The sequence below is a fragment of the Ursus maritimus genome, unplaced genomic scaffold (assembly GCF_017311325.1).
Source record: "Ursus maritimus isolate PB19 unplaced genomic scaffold, ASM1731132v1 scaffold_8, whole genome shotgun sequence".
NCBI classification, from domain to species: Eukaryota; Metazoa; Chordata; class Mammalia; order Carnivora; family Ursidae; genus Ursus; species Ursus maritimus.
In genome coordinates this window covers 77,723,707-77,743,419 of record NW_024426996.1, presented here as the reverse complement: position 1 = coordinate 77,743,419, position 19,713 = coordinate 77,723,707, and the positions used below count along the sequence as shown (strand labels likewise).

At 55.3% G+C, this 19,713-nt stretch overlaps 1 protein-coding gene across 1 annotated transcript in view; it reads left to right on the top strand.

Annotated features, from left to right (window-relative positions):
* The first annotated feature begins 582 nt into the window (after positions 1-582).
* Positions 583-19,713, top strand: part of MAN2B2 (mannosidase alpha class 2B member 2) — a 36,420-nt gene continuing 17,289 nt past the window's right edge. The window contains exons 1-7 of the mRNA XM_040624926.1: positions 583-720; positions 2,962-3,108; positions 5,323-5,428; positions 8,215-8,387; positions 9,135-9,223; positions 10,476-10,653; positions 16,438-16,636. Coding sequence (XP_040480860.1) covers positions 583-720; positions 2,962-3,108; positions 5,323-5,428; positions 8,215-8,387; positions 9,135-9,223; positions 10,476-10,653; positions 16,438-16,636 — 1,030 coding nt within the window. The remainder of the gene's footprint in view (positions 721-2,961; positions 3,109-5,322; positions 5,429-8,214; positions 8,388-9,134; positions 9,224-10,475; positions 10,654-16,437; positions 16,637-19,713) is intronic.

Here is a 19,713-nt window from a genome sequence, read left to right as displayed (position 1 = left end):
TTAAAGCAGCCACAAACACCCATTAGCACCCGAGTTTCTGGGGTGAGAAATTCAGGAGTGATTAACCGGGTATTTCCGACTCCCGGTCCTTCTTGAGGTTGCAGTGAGGATTCGGCCAGGACTCCTGGAGCCGGGGCTGGGCCAGAGGAGCGGCTCGCAGGTGGCTGGCTTGCATGGCAGCTGAGCCCGTGTTGGCTATGGGCAGGACACCGGAGCTCCTCCCTGTTTGACCCCTGCACGGAAGGCTGCAGTGACCCGTGACGTGGGTGCTGGCTTCCTCCAGACAGGGCTCCAGGGGAGGGCACACTGTGACAACCGCCCTGGGCAGATGGAGTTTGGGACGCTGCTGAGAAGTGGACAGCACTGCCCAGGACACTGGAGATGGGGGCAGAGCACCGAACGGTGGTGCCCAAGGGCCAGCCCCTCGCCTGGCTCAGGTGACAGCACCACTGCGGCTGCCACTCCTCCTGCTCCCGCCTCCCCTCCCCCAAGGGTCAGGAGCCCTGTTCTCTGCCTAGGGGACCAGTCGCCAGTGGACGGCAAGTGACTGCCAGCAGCAGCCTCTGCCCACCTGCCACCAGCATGTGGCCACTCGGTTGGCTTCCTGTGGTTGCACAGCTGGTGCTGCTGCGGTTCCTGGTGGCCCGGGCCGAGAGCCCCATCAGGGTCTTCATGGTGCCCCACAGTCACATGGACGTGGGCTGGCTCTACACGGTGCAGGTAGGCGCCCGGTCGCCGCCCCCAGGTGCCCCTGGAGCTCAGCTTCCTTCTCCCTGCCAGATCCCAGGGTGGGTTTGAAGCCTGGGGTCTGCTGACATCCTTGGGGGAGCTGCCTGGGCTATGACCTGACTCTGCTGGAGACCGGGGAGGCTCACTTAAGCTGGTTGCCTCCTGTCTCAGGCCTCAGTTTCCCCATCCGTGCTAGGAAAAGTCGGATGAAGAGGCATGGGCCTGACTCAGGCCACGGTCGTAGTCTGTGACGGGGGCACCCTGGGTGGGCTGTGACCCCCTTCCTGAGCCCCCGTGTCCCCTTCTGTCGGATGGCACGTGCTCTAACCCTTTGCACGGGCTGTTCCTTCTGCCCAGAGGCCTTCCTCCCACAGGCCTGCAACAGTCAGTCCCTCCCATCCTGTGGGGGGCTCCGCAGAAGGTGCTTTCTGGTGGCGCCTTCCTGGCATCCCCTTCTGTGTCCCCATTCCCTTCCCCCTCCTCCCTTCCATGCACATTAGGTAGGGGGGCTTGCTGTCAGTCCCTTGTGCCCACCAGAAGGCTAGCCTCACAGGCCAGGGACTTTATAAGTTTTATTTCCTGGCACGTCCTCTCCGCCCTGACAGACGGAAGAGGTGCACCAGGTATTGCTGAATGAATGAATGAATGAATGAATGAATACAGGTAAGAATGAATGAATGCAGGAATGAATGAATGCCTACAGCAAAGAATGAATGAATGAATGAAGGCAAGAATGAATGAATGCAGGACTTAATTAATGAAAGCAGGAATCAATGAATGAATGTATGCAGGAAAGAAAGAAAGAATGAATGAATGAATGCAGAAATGAATGCAGGAATGTTGACTGCAGAATGAATGAGTGAATGCAGGAATGAATGAATGCTGCGGAATGAATGCAGGAATGAATGTATGAAAGCATGCATGCAGGAGTGTATGAAAGAATGAATGCGGGAATGAATGAATGAATGAATGAATGAGTGAATGCAGGAATGAATGACTGCATGAATGAATGCAGGAAAGAATGATGAATGCAGGAAAGAATGATGAATGCAGGAATGAATGAACACAGGAATGAATGAATGACTACAGCAATGAATGAATGCAGGAATGAATGAATGCACGAAGGAAGGAAGGCAGGAAAAGGAGCATGAAGAGCCTCAGATTTGTTCAGGATCCTGGGTCAGGTGACTGGATATTGTCACCCAGGCCGCCTCCAGCTCTTTTGTGGGAAGAGGCAGGAAACCCAGAAGAGAACAAACCATTTCTGGGATTAGGGTAGAGTGGCTTAGCTCTATGGGTGTTTGTGGCTGCTTTAAGGGATCCCAAAGAGGATGTTACTGAGTGGGCAGCTGGACTTCAACAGGAGAGAGAGGCAGCAAGAAGATCTGACGCTGGGGTGGGGGGGCAGGTGGAGTCCAGTCCTGGGCAGCACTGGGCTGCCTCTGGGGGGACACTCAGCTGCCCGCGGAGATGGCTTAAGGGCGGGGAAGCATGCTTGCCACCCTCAGTTACAGAAGAGGAAACTGAGGCCCGGAGAGGGTTGGTGACTTGCCTGAGGGCTCCCAGGAATGACCCCCCTTTCTGAGGCCCCCTGCCCAGGGATCTCTGCATTTCATTAAAGTAACCCCACTGAGGACCACCGTGCCAGCCTGGAGACACATATGGGAAGCAGCTGCGGCTTATCCCAAGGAGCCCGCAGCCCAGGGGAGGCAGGCCAGCAGACTCCCACCACCAGCTGGGGTGTGGGGGACAGCTCCTCTCAGCTTCAGGTCTCAACACCGGCTCCCCTCATCTCAGCCCAGGCAGGCCCCGTGGGGTGCCTGGACCTCCTCCCCTGTCACCCCGTGGCTTCACTGGGCTGTCTCCCTACCGCACCCTCAGGGCCAGCTACTGTGCCCCCTCGGGGAAGCTGTCCCTGACCCCTGGGCATATCGTGTGTCATGGTCTGGAATATCACCTCTCTCCTAGAACTGCAGGCTCTCATCAGAGGCAGGAGAGCCATGTCGCTGTCTCAGGGCCAGCCTGCACTGCAGTGTCCGGCACAAGCAGTCCCCCGTGGGCCTCCACGAGAGTGGCACAGGGGGAGCAGAGGAAGAGCCCAGGGCACGTGCCCGCAGGGAGTGGCAGGGCCCAGGGACCCTGTGTCACCCTTGGATTGTAGTCCTGGATCCTTGGGGCCAAGCCTCCAGGAGCTTCCACGGGGGCTGGTGTGATGGGGTCCCCCCTCCCCAGGAAAGCCTGCGGGCCTATGCTGCCAACGTCTACACCTCCGTGGTGGAGGAGCTGACACTCCGGAAGCATCGCCGCTTCATCGCCGTGGAGCAGGAGTATTTCCGGCTGTGGTGGGACGGCATCGCCTCGGACAGGCAGAAACGCCAGGTACCGCTGCCTGCAGGGGCCTCCGGAGGTGGGAGGGGGGTGGGCGCCCAGACAGGATACCCTGGTGGCCGGGACCCTGTGGCCCAAAGCTCCTGGACCAGGCCCGCTGGCCGCTTCACAGGGCTCGTGTAGACCAGGTTTGTGCTCAGCCCCAGTCTGGTGGCGCCTTCCTGGCACCACCAGTCCAAAAGACAGCTGTGGTTTTATCCGCCTTTGTGGCTGTTGGTGTAAGACGAAGCCTTGGCAAGTCAGCCGCGCACTCAGCTGGTGACCTCCCGCTTCGCCCACCATCTGCACGGCCCCGTGGCTCGCAGCCGACCGCCCTGCCCAGGGTGCCCCAGTCCCGGCGCTTAAACTGGGCCGCAGAAGGCATCACAGGGGGCAGGCTCCAAGAGGCCCCACCCCACGGGGGCCAGCCTGGGAGCTGGTTCAGCCTCAGGCAGGGGTAGGGGTGCACTCTGCGTGCTGCGGGTCCCACCTGTGCAAATGGGAGCGACACCCCCCCCTCCTCAGAGCGGCTGGGCCCAGATGAATGCAGGACATGAGCACCTGGGGGGACACCGGGGACCTGGTCCCCTCCCTGCCATTCACCCTCCTTCAGAACAGTCACTGAACACGAGGGTCAGGGAGGTGAGGGACTTGTCAAGGGAGCAAAGCTGTGAAGATGAAGGGGAGAGTCCACTGGATCCCCCCGGAGGGGAGCCTTGAACCTGCAGCCTGTGCAGTCATGAGGAGGAGCCTCGCACGCTGTGGGCGCTGGCCACATGCCAGGTGCTGGCCTCTACTTACGCTTCACGTTCCTGTGTCCTCCCAACAGGGAGTGTGGTGGGCATAGTAACCCCATGCTGCAGATAGTCCCGGTCAGAGACGGCAGGCAAATGGCCCGTGGTCACACAGCTGATACGGGAAAGGTGGGACACTGAGCCGGGCAGGTCTGAGTGAAACAGTTCACTCAGGGTGTCCAAGGGGCAGGCCGCCCTCTATATGGACACCCCCAAATCCAACCATCTGTCCCCTACACCCAGGGAGAGACGGGGCCCACCAGAGACCCAAGCAGACCACTCATGGCACGAGTCCCCAGAAGCAGGGACTTTTGTCTCCTTTGCTCCCGTGAATCCCAGCGCCTGGGCAGTGCGTGGGCTGTGGTAGGTGTTCTGTAAAACAGTACCCAGCAGGAGCCCATTCAATCCTGCTTGAGTGAAGGATCACGAACCCTGTAGATCCTGAAAGCAAATGCAAACCACAGTCTCCAAGCAGCTCGCTGAACGTAGGGCCGCTGTCTTTCCCTACCAGCCACGGCTCCTTCCCTCCATTCCTTCATTTATTTTAAAAATACTTACTAGCCAATCACAAGGCAATGCAAGCGGGAGGACCCTCTCTGAAACCCCTGGCCTGTAATCCCCGAATGATCAAGCCCATCAAGAGGACATCGCCGCTGAGGAACTGCCGGGAATACGGGACAATGGCGAGACATGACAGGGGAGGCAGGGCCCGATCCTGGACTGAACCCGGCACCAGAAACAGGGCATTAATGGAACAACTGGGGTCACCTGGACGAAGTCTGGATTCGCTCCAGTGTTGCATTAATGTTAAATGTCCTGATGTTGAGAATTATACTATGGCTCTAACTACCCTGTCCCGACAAAACGCACAGTGAAGGAATGGGGGGGCAGGCACAGCATGTCTAACGGGTGCTTTCACATGGCTTAGAGCACATCGTCCAGGTTACAAGGACATGGGGGAGCGCTACGGCGAATAGGTAAAGAAGATTCACAGTGAACGAACGTGGGGAAGGGATCCACGGGAGCCATCGGCACAATTCTGGCACGTTTTTGATAAATTTGAAATTACTTCAGCAGTGAAAATTTAAAAGCTATGGATACAGACACGGAGACAGAGCAAAAGGTGGACGTGAGGTAGATTCGGGGTAGACATGGCGGTAGAGACAGAAGTAGAGACAGAGCTAGAGGCGGAGGTAGAGAGGGAGCTCCGGGTAGAGGTCATGTCACAGGTGCAGGCACCATAGATCAAGCAGCAGCCACGGGCCAGGTGCTGGTGTGGGGGCGGGAGGCCACGCTGACCTGTTGCTCTCGCAGAATGAATGCACGTGAGGGTTTGCTGGAAGGCACCGAGAGATGCTGGAGGCAAGTCCCCACAGCCCCCGTCCAGCACTGCGATTCTCACCGGGCTTTGTTCTCTCCGCTTGTCCCCAAGGTGCACCATCTCCTGGCCACAAGACGCCTGGAGTTTGTCATCGGGGGCCAGGTCATGCATGACGAGGCCGTGACCCACTTTGATGACCAGATCCTTCAGCTCACAGGTTAGGGCTCCCTTCCCCAACCCCAGGCTCTCCTGGGGTCTCCAATCAGGCTGGGACTGGGTTCCTGAGCCCCGGTTCTGAGCCCCGTCTCCCGCTCTGAGCAGGACACTGTGTGCAGTGGAAACAGTCATGGGCCAGTGCCATCCTCCTGCCCGTGCCACTGGGTGCAGGGGTGTGGAGCGTGGACTTGACACCAGATGGCCTGGCTCTATCCTGCGCCTGCCCATTCCCAACCCTGTGACCCCAGGCAAGGGACGTCCCCTCCTGGGCCTCCTTTCCTCATGGCTTAAACAAGTTTGATGGCACCGCCTCCCTCACAGGGTATTTGTGAGGAGCAAATTGGGACAATTCATGAGAGCACGCAGAGTGGAGCCCGCGGTTCCCAGGAAATGAGCGTGAGGGTTAGATGCCATCCCGCCGTCCCCGTCAGCACACACAGCGTCCTCAGCACCAGTACGGCCACCCTCCCTGCCTCCATTACACAGGCCATGTCACCAGCCTCATGGCCACGACCTGGATCGACACACCACCGCTGTCCACACTGACAGCCACAGCACCGTATACACCACCTGTGTCACCATCACGATGACCACCATCATCACTTCCAGCATCATCACCACCAGCTTCCTGACCACAACCCCACCCACACACCATCAAGCCACCGCCGCCTCCCCTGCCCTTGCCATACCCCCTCCAGCCCTCGGTGGCCGGGGCAATGCCGCTCCTCCTGGCTCTGAGGCGTCTCTCCCCATGACAGACCCCTCTGGTTGCCTGTCGGGGAGGGAGGCGAAGGAGGGACCTCCCTAACTGCTGCTCTGGATGGTAGCCCACACCCAGCTTAGTCTGAGACCCGACAATTCCCTGTGGGGAGAGGCATCTGCCCGCAGCACCTCGCTGACCAGGAAAAGCTGAGTGTGGACACCGCCCTCGCCCTCGGGGATGGCAGCTCTCATCCCCCTCGCTGAGGGGCCAGCTCCCCAGCCCGGATCCTCTGCGGAGCGGCGTGGAGGGGTGCCCTAGGCAGAGCCCCACCCCCAACCCGTCCCTAGCAGGACAGAGCCGGGTCGGGTCTGGCGCTGCGGCGCCAGGGCCGCACTGGAGGGAAGGGAAAGGTCTGGCCAGGAGGGAAGGACACACCTGTGACCGTCCAGGGTCGCTCCTGTACTGGGGTTGCCCACCCCTGCTCTCGGACCCTCCGCCCACATCCCCCGCCCCAGTGGCTCCCCTCCGCAGCGGATGCTGGGGGTTGTAGTCCAAATTCCCCGCCCGGAGGGAGTCACATGACCTGAGCGGGCCTCAAGGGATGCTGGGGAATTTAGTACAATACTCAGCCCACAGCCCATTGGCCAGGGTGGAGGCACGGGTGGTGGAAGGCGGGGTCGAGCTGAGCGGATCTGCGCCTGCTGGAGCTCAGAGCTGGGGTGCTCTCCTGATACTAGAAGGGGCAGGAGGGCGCCGTTCCATGGGACAATCAGCAGTTTCGGGGCTCTTCATTTGGGGCTCAGGGATGCTTTGTGCTGGAGGGCCAGGGAACCTGAGCCGGAGCGACTTGAGTCTTAAGGATATGTCGCGTTTCCTACACTGAGGGGATTGGTTTGGGGTCCCCTTGGGCAGCTCTTTGATGTTTCCCTGAGTCTCATGCGCCTCCCCTCCAGGTCCCAAAGGACTGCCTCAGCTCCAGGCAGCGTGTTGCCATATAGCCCCACTCAAGTCAGGAAAAGGGACAAAGGGACATTCGTCCTGCCTCACTCGTTTTAACGAGGGTGGGAAATCTTTCCCCAAAGCCAAGCAGGCTTAATGCACACATCTTTTTGGCTCCAACGTTGGTCCGTGACCACCTCTAGCTTCCAGACAGGCCAAGAAAACGAGTGTCTGCCAGAGGGGAATGAACTTGCCATGAGAGGCTGAGACCAGTGAGAATTCCTCCCTTGGGGTGGGGATGGCGCCCCCTGAAGAAAGTGAGGATTCTGTGAGCGCAAGAGAAGGGGCTACTGAACTGGCATCATCAGGCCTGCCCTGCTCTGGCTCCCTGTCTGTAGAGAGGGCTGTTCCTCGTGCCACCTGCCCTCTCTCCCGTGATGCTGTTGACCGCTCCCTCATAATCCCGGACGCCACGATCCCCTGATCTTCCCTCCCCTCTGCTGCTGCCTCTTGCTCTCCTCTGCTTCCTGCTTACCCTCCGCCTCCCCCTTCTATTTTCCTGAGGGCCAGAAGTCCCGCGCCAGGCCCATGCCCCCTGGCGGGTCCTCGTCCCCTCCAGGTTGCAGCAGACCCCATCTTCCTCAGCCACCCACACCTGCCAGCAGTCACCCCTCCTGTCTGGGCCTGGCCTCTGGTCGGCTCATGGTTCTGTCCCCCAAGCCCGGGGTCCTGTGGGCGGTAGCCTAGGTCCTCAGGCCTGGGGAGTGAGCAGTGAGAGGCAGTGTGAGTGGAGACCATTCTCTCAGCTGTGCGAGGCCTGGCTTTCTCCTTCAAATTCAGATCGTAGCCCAGAGCCCAGAGTTTTCTGACACAGCAGGTGGGGGGAGGCCTGGGGAACCAGAAACAGTGGCTGACGCAAGTTTGGGGATTTCTCTGCCCTGCAGTGCTCACATGACATCAGGCTCATGTGGTGGCTGTAACGTCATGAATGAGTAAAGGAAACATCGGGTGTCCTGGTGTGGCCCCCTCTGTGTCAGGATCTCTTGCAGCAGAGCCCAGGATGACACTGCAGGTCCCTTGAAGGGCAGGGGCCCTGAGTAAGCCGGTGGCGAGGGGTCACTAGCAAGGCGATGCTCTCTTTGCAGAGGGACATGGGTTCCTGTACGAAACCTTTGGGATCCGGCCGCGGTTCTCCTGGCAAGTCGACCCCTTTGGCGCCTCTGCCACGACCCCCACGCTATTTGCCCTGGCGGGCTTCCACGCCCACATCATCTCCCGGATCGACTATGACCTGAAGGACAGCATGCAGAAAACGCGGGTGAGCCGTGAGCCCTGTGCGCCGCTGCCTCCTTCCCTGTGTGTGGGGGCGAGTTCGCCAGCCCCTGCAGTAACGAGTGTTCGCGGTCTGAGGCAAATGCTGGTCACAGCCGGCAGGGGTGGACGGAGGTGGATCTGGGCTCTAGTTGGGCTCGAGAAGCAACATCACACTGAGCCCCACCACGGGCCACGCTGCGCGCTGAGCTCCCTTCCCACGCCGGCTCATTTCTCCCGCGGCTGACTCTGTGAGCTGCTCAGGGCTGGGCCCCCCAATTACTCCCGTGCAGCACCGAGGCACGGAGGACACAGGGAACATATGCGTGGTCCCAATGTCCCCCTGGCTAGTGCTTAAGAGAAGCAGATCTCTCCCTGCTCTGTGACCCTGAGCAGGTTCTAACCATGAGAGCCCTGAAGACACAGAGCACAGGCTTAGTGAGCGAGCACTTAGTGAGGCGAGCACTCCCTGTGCCAGGAGGCATTCATGCAGAGCCTGAGGAAGCTTCTCTGGGAGGCCTTGGCAGAGCCAGTGCTGCTCTAGGGGGTGGGGGTGCCCGAGCAGGCTGGCTCCTTCTGGAGGCCACTTTCCGCCACCATCCGTGGCTGTGGGGCGTCAGAGGGAGTCTAGAGCAGCCAGCAGAGGGGATGGAGTCCTGAACCACTGATGGGGACCCAGGTGCGGCTGGGGGAGGCAGAACCAGGGCGGCCGTGTTGCCCCTGGGCCCTCACTCCGTTCCCTTGGGGTTTTCAGGGGCTGCAGTTCGTGTGGAGAGGGTCCCCGTCGCTGTCGGCTGAGCAGGAAATCTTCACGCACGTCTTGGACCAGTATAGCTACTGCTCGTGAGCACCTTCCCTGGGCGGCCCCTGTTCTAAGCACTCTCCCTGTATTACCTGAGAAATGACCCACCCTCCCGTCCAGCCCTTTGGGAGATATCCTGAGTTCTCCAGCTTACAGAAAGAGAAACCGAGGCAGGGCCACTCAGCCCCAGCCCCGTGGTCAGTGGTGGCAGTGTCAGTTTGGTTCAGGTGGCCGGCTCCAAATCCTCCACTTCGTGGGAGCAGCCGGCCTGTGGGCTCTTAGGGGTGGGGTCCCTGGGTTCAACCGGCTCTGGCCCTTTGTACCTGAGAGGCTGAGGGCGAGCGGCTTGCCCGTCCTTGAACAGGAGAGACTCGCAGGCAAAGTGAAGGGCAGCTGGCGAGAAGGATGCCAGACGCGGACTTCAGGACCCGTAGTTCTTCTCTGTCAGGCCCCGCCCTGTGCCAGGCCTCAGTCCAGGGTTTTCCACTGATATCTTTCATTCATCCTTCATGAGAGCCATCAGGACATTTTATGGACGAGGAGACAGAGGCTCAGAGGATCCAAGTGGCGCTCCTGGTGGCTGGCCCAGGGTCCCCATGTCACCCTGTGCAGCCCTGAGTGAGGCAGGGAGGACACTAATGGGGGCAGCCAGACCCCCAGAGTCGATCCTGGGGTCTCTGCCATGCAGACCGAATTGGAGCCCGAGGCAGAAGGGAAACCCGGATACTGCCTTTGTCCTTAGGGGAATGTTGGGATTCTGTTCATGGTGATTTGTTTTGCATGTAGACTGAGTTTTGAAATATGACGCTAACTTATCTCTATGCTCCTACTGAGACTCGGCACAGCCTTACAGTTTACCCTGGAGCACGGTGCCTCTCACCTCACCCTGCCCCAGCCCGGCTCGGGGCCTTAGACCCAGGTCTGACGGGCACCGCGGTGGCCCCAAGGATCCTGTGCTCAAAGGAGTCCCATGAGATTCCCAGTAGTGGAAGTGGGGATGCACAGGCTGTGGGCTCCATGTGGCGGCCGAGGCCGTGTGGGCCCAGGGAAGGGGCCGTGTTCAGGGCCCCACAGCTGTGGAAGCATGACGTGTGGGTTTGAGCCCCCTCTGTCTGCAGAGCTCTTGTGGGCCACCATTGAGCTGCCCATGACGCAGGTGGGGGAAGGAGGCCTGCAAGCCGGTGTGCACTCCCTGAGCTGCACTGGGTCCGGCTGCACCCTGCCTGTGCTCCGGGTCCCCGAGCTGCCCCCCTTCTCAGGGTGGGGCTCTGCTAACCCTTCCCTCCCCTGCAGGGAAGGTTTTTACTGGGATGGCTCGGCCGTCTTCCCCGAGCCTCCTCCAGATAGGCTATACCCGAACATGAATATCCGTGTCAGTGAGAAGAGCATGAAGTACTACGTCGATCTCCTTCTGGAAAATGTGAAGGAGCGCGCCTCCTGGTTCCGGACACGGCACCTCCTCTGGCCCTGGGTAAGGTGGGGTCCCAGGCCCCGGTGTCCCCAACACAGCCCTGGACTCCTGTCCTGTCTCATCCAACCATGCTCTTTCAGGGGCCTGGCCAGGCAGCTATCGTCAGCCCTGGGCCAGTGCCTCTTCCCTGCACAACACAAGGCCTCACCCCTCCCACCAGCTCCTCCCACCACCCTGGACTGCCCAGCCTCTCCCACCTGAAATCTAGCCCCTGGCCCAGGCCAGCCCCCAGCTCCACTCAGCTCCCTCCTCCTCTTCTTCCCATCTCAGAGCTGGGATGTGGGCCCGGGCGGGAATCCTGGCCCCCTGCTCCTTCGCTGTGTGCCTTAGCCCCTCTGGGTCTCAGTTTCCTCATCTCTAAAGTGGGGATCATGACAGACCCTGCCTCACAGGCTTGAACTGAGCCGAGAGTAGACCTGCCCCGTGACAGTGTCAGACACAGACGTCCTCCTCCTCCTCTTGCTCGTCCTCCTCCCCCTCACATTCAGAGCTAACTTCACGGAGCACCTCTGGACCACCAGGCACCTTCTGTATGGTATATCCGTCTCATCCCCTTCATCTGGCCCATGGGCCTAGGATGCAGCACTGCTGGTATCCCATTTTGGAAATGAGGGAACTGAGAGCCAGAGAGGCCAAGGGATTGTCCTGAGGCTGCACAGCTCCTAGCAGGGCAGCTAGGATGGGGATTTGTGCTCGGGCCCCGGAAGGGCCCTCCCTAGGCTGTCTTCTTACATCTTGACTGCCTTTCTTGTTTTTATGCATCTTTAGCTGTTTTTATTTGTTAGTACTCTTTTATGTGTGTGAAAATATTAATAAATGAATGTTTAAAGATAAAATTCCAGTTGGTAGACACATAAGTCAAAATACAACTATATGTGACTTTATATGTGTGAACACATAACAGAAGTTTAAGTAGGCAAAGAAAGAAGCAAAGTAATGATAAATTTACTTTCTCACGAGTTCAAAAATTGCACGTTATTTGCAAAGGAGAGCAGAAACTCTGGCTACAGTGACCTGCGTCCGGATCCCCAAACCCTGCCTGGGCTGCTCTGTGCTCTCTGTCTGTCGAGGCACCTTGAGGTCTTCCGCGGTGGCTTCCCACACCCGCCCCAGTGTCATCCGGCCTCTCACACGTGGCATCGCAGCGCTCCCTATGTGGAGGCCGCTGTCTGCAGGAGCCCTGGTGGGAGCCAGGCCTGACTCGGCTCCAGTCCGGCTCAGGGCCCCTGACCGCAGCGGGGGTACGTGTGGCTCTGCCGCCCCACGCCCAGGGCTTGTGCACAGCTGATAGCAAAGGGAAGTTGAGGATCGCGCTCTCTCTCCCCATTACTCCGGGTTGTGAGTTCACACCAAAATTCACAGGCGAGATGACGGGGATAGATGCTGTGAATCCCTGTCCTCAGGCAGCGGGAGAGCTGATGCCCCCGCAGGCCCATCGCCCTGGCTTCATGTGGGACTTTTGTGGCCGGGGCTCACCTGCATATCCCGTGAGAACTCCTGTTCCTCTCCTGTCCTGTGACGCGAGGCAGGCAGTCACCGCCCCTGGGAAAGTTCCGGGAGCCAGGCATGGCAGGTGATTCAGCAAAGCGATCGGAGCTGGTGGGGCGCAGCTACGGTGCAGGCATGGTATAATGTGCCATGTGGCCAGTTAGACCCACTTCACCCAGACTCCCACTCCGGCTTCTGCAAACTTTCGAAAGGAAAACTGAGAATTACTGTGACTGTTTGGGAAGAACTTGTGTTAATGCTACAGCTCTTTCTCGCGTTCTTTTTTTTTTTTTTTTTAAGATTTTTATTCATTTATATGTGAGAGAGAATGAGAGAGAGAGTGAGTACAAGTAGGGGGAGCAGCAGGTTGAGGGAGAAGCAGGCTCTCCACTGGGCAAGGAACCTGATGCGGGACTTGATCCCAGGACCCTGGGATCATGATCTGAGCTGAAGGCAGATGCTTAACTGACTGAGCCACCCAGGCATCCCTCTCTCTTTTTTATTGAGATAAAATTCACGTATCACATGATGTTCATTTCAGGTGTGCAACATGGCGATTCCATATTTGTCTAGGTTGCAAAATGATCCCCACAGTAAGTCTCCTTAACATCCATCACCATACACAGTTAAGAAAGTATTTCTTCTTGGAATGGGTACTTCTAAGATCTCTTCTTTTAGCAACTTTCAAGTATACAATACAGTATCATTAACTGTAGTCACCATGCTGTCCCTTACATCCCCAGGACTTACTTGTCTTCAAACTGGAAGGTTGTACCCTTCGACTCCTTCACCCATTTCACCCACTTCCCACCCCTAATTGCACCTATAAGTGCAATCCCACGGCATTGTCTTTCCCTGTTGGACTTATGTCACTGAGCGTTCTGCCGTCAAGTTCTGTCCGTGCTGTCCCCAGAGTGGGATTTCCTTCTTTCTCTGGTGGGCATGAGTGCCTTACGGGTATATGCAGCTTCTTCATCCACTCGTCCTCGGATGGACACTCAGGTTATGTCCCTATCTTGGCAATTGTGCATAATGGAGGTAAAAGAACATAGAAGAGCATGGAAATGAACACAGGGGTGCATACATCTTTTCAAATTAGTATTGTAGTTTTCCTTGGGTAAACACTCAGAGTCGGATTGCTGGATCATGGCATAGTTCCTTTTCTCAGGTTTGAGGAACCGCCATACTATTTTCCTTAGTAGTTACACCAATGCACACTCCCACCCATGGGGCAAAAGTGTTCTCTTTCTCCACATCCTCGCCAACACTTGTTCTTTCTAGTCGTTCTGACAGTAGCCATTCTGACAACTGTCAGGTGATGTCTCATTATGGGTTTGCATTTCCCTGATGATGAGTGACGTGGACCATCTTTTCATGCACCTGTTGTCCCTCTGTAGGTCCTCTTTGGAACAATGTCAGGTGTTCTGTTCTATTTTTAAATGGTTTTTTTGGGTTCTGGAGCATTGAGTTTTATAAGTTCTTATATATCGAGGATATTAATTCCTTTTTTAAAAAAAGATTGTATTTATTCAATACAGAGAGAGAGCACAAGCAGGGGGAGCAGCAGGCAGAGGTAGAAGCAGGCTCCCCGCTGAGCAGGGAGCCTGATGTGGGGCTTGATCCCAGGACACAGAGATCAAGACCCAAGCCAAAAGCAGACGCTTAACCATCTGAGCCTCCCAGGCAGCCCTGGATATTAATTCCTTATCAGATATTTGATTTCAAATATTTTCTTCCTTTCAGTAGGTTGTGATTTCATTTTATCTGTGGTATCCTTTGTTATGCAGAAGTTTTTTTTTTTTTTAATGTAGTCCCACTTGTTTAGTTTTGCTTTTGTTGCTTTTACTTTTGGTGTAAAATCCAAAAAATCATCACCAAGATGGATGTCAAGGACTGTGCCCCCTCTGTTGTCTTCTAGGAGTGTTATGGTTTTAGGTTTTATATTCAAATCTTTAATCCATTTTGAGCTAGTCTGTGTGTATGGTATAATACCATGGCCCCGTTTCATAATTTTGTGCGTGGTAGTCCAGCTTTCCTGACACCATTTCTCCAGCGTATATTCTTGGCTCCTCTGTCACAAATTCACTGACCAGATACGAGTGGGTTTATTTCTGGGCTGTCTATTCTGTCTGTTGATCTGTATGTCTGGCTATATGCCAACAACACACTGTTCTGAAAACCATAGTTTTATAATGTCATTTGAAATCAGGGAGTGTGATGCCTCTGGCTTTGTTCATCTTTCTCAGACTGCTTTGGCTCTTCAGGATCTTTCGTGGTTCCATACAAATTTGAAGACTGTTCTATTTCTGCAAAATATGCCAGTTGAATTGTAACAGCGATTCTATTGAATCTGGAGATTGCTTTGGGTGGTATGGACATTTTAACAATATTAATTCTTCCCATCCGTGAGCACAAGATATCTTTCCATTATTTGTGCCTTCTTCAAGTTCTTTCCTCTTATGGTTTTCTGTGTACAGGTCTTTCACCTCCTTGGTTAAACTTCTTCCCAGGTATTTTATTCTTGTGATGCAATTACACATGGGGTTGTTTTCTTAATTTCTCTTTCTGATAGTTGATTATTAACATACAGAAATGCAACCAATTTTGCATGTTGATTCTGTATCCTGCCACTTGACTGAATTTGTTCATTACTTCTAACCATGTCTCGGTGGAATGTTTCAGGCTTTTTATATGTAATACCATGCCATCTTCAACTCATGACACATTTCCATCTTCCTTTCCCATGTGGATGCCCTTTGTTTCTTTTCCTTGCCTACTTGCTCTGACAAAGTCTTCCAATGCAATGTTGACTGAAGGTGGACAAGGTGGATATCCTTGTGTAGTTCCTGATTTCAGAGGAAAACCTCCCAGATTCCCACCATAGAATACGATGCTAGATTTGGGCTTGTCATAAATGGCTTTTATTATGTTGAGGCATGTTCCCTCTATACTCGGGATCAATAAATGGATATTGAATGTTGTCGGTTGCTCTTTCTGCATCTATGGAGAGGATCATACAAGTTTTATCCTTCATTTCATTAATGTGTTGCATCATGTTGATTGATTTGTGGATGTTGAACCATCCTTGAATTCCTGAAATAAGTCCTACTCTATCATAGTGTATGATCGTTCTGACGGATTGTTGACTTTGGTCTGCTAATAATTGTTGAGGATTGTTGGATCTGTGTCTATCAGGGACATCGGCCTGTAATTTTCCTTTATGTGGTGCCCTTGTCTGGTTTTGGTATCAAGATGATGTGGTTTCTGTGTATGAGTTTGAAGTGTTCCCTCTTCTTCTGTGTCTTTGGAAGAGTGTGAGAAGCAGAGGTATTAATTCTTCAATAAATGTTTGGTAGAGTTCACCAGTGAAGCTGTCTGGTCCTGGACTTGTGTGGGTGGGGAGGTTTTTGATTCCTGATTCACTCTCCTTAGTAGTAATTGATCTGTTGAGATTTCCTATTTCTTCCTGATTCAGTCTTGGTAAGTAGATATTACTAGGGATTTATCCATGGTTTGACTTTGTCTTTTTGAAAGTGAGCTCAAAGTCAGTTCATGTGAGTCATAGCTGTTATCACTGTTATTCATAATTTTCTTATCATTAAAATTAATGATGTTGATAATTAGTGATACAGATGTGTGTGAAGAAGAGCCCAGAGAGTGAAATAAGTTAGACAAATGCCCATTCTATATATTCTCACTTGTATGTGGGATCTAGAAAAACCAAATTGATGGAAATAGGGATTAGATTTGTGGTTGCCAGGGTACCGGGGTGACACGGTCAGTTGAGCATTGGACTCTTGATTTCAGCTCAGGTCATGATCTAGGGTTCTGGGGTCGAGCCCTGCATCAGGCTCGATGCTCAGGTTGGAGTGTACTTGGAATTCTTTCTCCTCCTCTCCCTCTGCCCCAGCCTACACTCACATTCTCTCTACCTGTGTCTATAAAATAAATAAATATAATCTTAAAAAAAAAGAGTTATGGCTGCCAGAGGTGTGTGGATGGGGAGGTGAGGGAATTGGGTGATGGTGTTCATTAGATACAGACATCCAGTTATAAGATAAAGAAGAACTTGAAATGTAACATATGAAAGAAAGAAAGAGAGAGAGAGAAAGAAAAAGAAAGGAAGAAAGGAAGGGAGGAAGGAAGAAAGGAAGGAAGAAAGGCACAGGGATGCCCTCAGGGAGTTGGTTGGGCCTTCTGCCAGAGAGAGCTGGAGGGCCCTTGGTGGGGGCCATGAGGGTTGGGCTGGGCTCTGCCCCAGAATTCCAAGGCTTTGCACTGTGTTCCCGCCTGCAGGGGTGTGACAAGCAGTTCTTCAATGCCTCGCTGCAGTTTGCCAACATGGACATTGTGCTGGACAGCATCAATGCTTACAAATCTGAGCTGGGCATCTCTGTGGAGTATGCCACGCTGGACAACTACTTCAGTGCCTTGCACTCTACCAATGTCAGCTGGCGTGTCCATGAGCACAGAGACTTCCTGCCCTATTCCTCAGGTATGAGCCTGTGCAGGTTGGGGTGCAGATCTGGTGCCAGGGAGGCACCTGCCTCCCTCCCCCCTCCCCCGGCCCTGCTGATAGAGCATGTGAGGGTCCCTGGGGCTGAGATGGGCCCTGCCCCCCCACCCAGCTGTCCCGCCTAGACATCCTAGCTACCCCCACTTTGGTGCCCACCAGGTTGAACCTCTCACTATTGCCCGCACACAGTAGTTTCTTGCTGGGAGTGCTCCACCCCCACCCCCCCTTCCCTTCCCCCATATGTCCTACTTTTCTTGCAATGTCACCTTCTCCCAAAGCCTTTCCTGACATTAAGGCTAGATCAGGTGGCTTCTTGATGTCCTTATGGTCTCCGTGTTTCCTTTCATCAGTATTATCAGAATTATTGGGGGTCCTGCCTGCTTCATGCCTGTGTTATTGAGGCGGGGACTGTACTGGCTGTAGGTAGCACAGCCTAAGGGTTAAAGGGGCCGGGCTTGGAGTGAGCTTATTCCCTGGCTGCATGCAAGAGCAAGAACTGTCCTATGTCAATAGGACTGTGTCGATAAAATGGAGATGTTCATGGTGTTCAGTCCATTGAGTTGTAAAAATGAAATGAGGCAAGAAAAGACCTTAGCCTAGAATCTGGCACAGAGGAAGGGACAAGCACATGTAGCCATCATAACTCTATCATCCCTGGTCCTGTTGGGCCAGTTCCTGCCATGGACATGATCAGTTCATCCCTGTGAGGAGGCTAACTTAGGGCCTGCAGGGTGCTGTGTAGGCAGCCCAGCAGCACCCCTCCCAGGCCTGCCCCAACCTGTCCCCCATTGTGAACCCCCTGAAGATCCCATCTCCCCAGTCTGCAGTCCAAGCTAGAATTAGACCAAGTGCAGCATGGCACAGAGTGCTAGCGGAACAGAGAACACCCTCCCTACCCCTCTCCTGGACCCTGTCCTGGGACATCACTGGGGAATAGTGCTGACCAAACCATTGACTTTCTAACATCTTTATTGCGTAAAATGTAAGAGCCCTAGAAGGGTTTCTGTGGTCCTGCTCCACTCCTGCACAGACGGAGAAGCCAAGGAGATGTGAGGTTGTGGTGGGGTAGAAAGGGGCCAGGACACCTTAGGGAGCCGAATGTAGCCTCTGCTCCCAGCCAGCATCACCCAGTAGTGGCTATCAGGCTATGCACACGCTATTCAGGGGCAGAGGTGGCTTAGAAAGGAAGAGAGGAGATGGGTGGCTATACCAATCAGACAGGTGGGAGACCAAGGCTTGGAGGGGTCCCCACTGGCTGAATGTTCATCACAAGGTCAAGTGTCTGGAGGGAGGCCTGGCCTCCACCACTGATCAGCAGCCAGAGTGTCTGAGGAGAGCCAGCCCAGACAGTGGTTCAGACCCATACCTGGGTTTGGATCAAGCCCCTTTCGTCAGACTGTGAGGCTTCAGGTAAGTGATGTTACCCTTCTGAGCCCTGGTTTTGTCATCAATGAAGTGGGTTCTAGAAATATTGAGGGGGGCATCCTTAGGAAGGCTCAGCAGTGACCACTGCCCCAACCTTCATGTCCCACCTGCATCCTAGGATTGGAGAGACACTTGTATAAGAGCTCCGTAGCTTCCATTTTCCCATCTCCCCATTTGCTTCCTTTCCAAAGAGATGCCAGTGTGGACCCCAATGCAGGCTGGATCTGGGCAGCACTGCCCTGGCTCGCCCATAAGTTGGGTTGGTCTGGTCCTTTATCACCTTGGTCTCTTGTCTGTGTGGTGAGAATGTGGAGCTACATTGTTCTGAGACACTACGATTCACACCCTGTGGTTGCAGCAGCTGGCTGATGGTAGACACGAGAGGAAATCCATCTATGTGGGTGTGGTCGCAGAGCAGGTGGGAGGGACTATGCGATGTGGGAGGAGTAACAGTCAAGGTGAAAGGGGATAGATTGAAGTGGGCAGGGTACAGGTAAGCTAGGAAGGGATATTTAGACTTGGGGGTTTAATTCAGTGTGGGGTGATACATGCAAGTGGGCGTCATTACTGCCACAGTGGCGTGGCTACCCCAAGGGGGAGAGGGGGACAATTGAGATGGAAGGCCACATCCAGGAGGCCTTGGCTGCCTTCATGTGGGAGGGCTCCAAGGGTGTGAGCTTGCTTACACCCCAGGTGGGAGGGGCAAATTGATGTGGGCGGGGTTACAGTTGTAGTTCAAGGGCTACATCCTTGTGGGTGTGGTTACAGCCCAGGTAGGGGTGGACACGTGGGTGTGGGCGGGGTTATGCTGAAGCGGACAGGCGGGGCTAGCGGAGGAGGGAGGAGGAAGGGCAATGTCCTGCAGGTGTTCTGAATGGGTTTGGCTTGGTGCAGCCTCCCAGCAGAGACAGTGTTTCTGTCTGGGCAGGTGCGGGAGTCCTGGTTCCTGCTCAGAGTCACTGGGGATTTAGAGCTTAGGCTGCAGAGTGCCCCCGCCTGACCAGGACACTCAGCCTGCTGGAGAAGTTGTGGTCAACATGGTCTCCTGACCACACAGCCTGTACCTTTACCCGGATCACGGGGCTACCCTTTCTGCTGTGCTCTGATCATGTGGGGGAAGGTCAGGGAATGGAGACACTGCCCAGCCAGCGCGGAACATGAGGCAAGAGCAGTAGGAACAGGCAACCACCTTGTGAGACCCTGGCACACCCCGGGAGGCACCAGCCCCCCCTCCTCCCACCTGAGCCTTGGTCTGGAGTCACCCTGTGTGTGCACGTCAGCGCAGCAGCACAGGATCCCTCAGCTCTCCCCCCATCCCGTCTCCCTGGGCTGCCAGGGGAACCGCTAAGAACCCAGGCTTGTCCCGGACTCCCCATTGCCTCTGAGCCACATGCAAAGCCTCTGACAGCACTCAGGACCTCGTCAGCTGGGTGCTGCCCACCTGGCTCCCATCTGCCCCCATCTCCACCAAGGTCTCCCAGGCCCGTGGCTCACAGGCTGTTCCAGGTTTCCCAGGTCCACCCTAGGCTGTCTGATCCCCCATCCCAGGCCTGGTCTAGCCCAACCCGATCCTCACACCTACTCCTCACACCTACCCCAGCCCCTCCCTGGGCTCCCCGGGCAATTCCTGG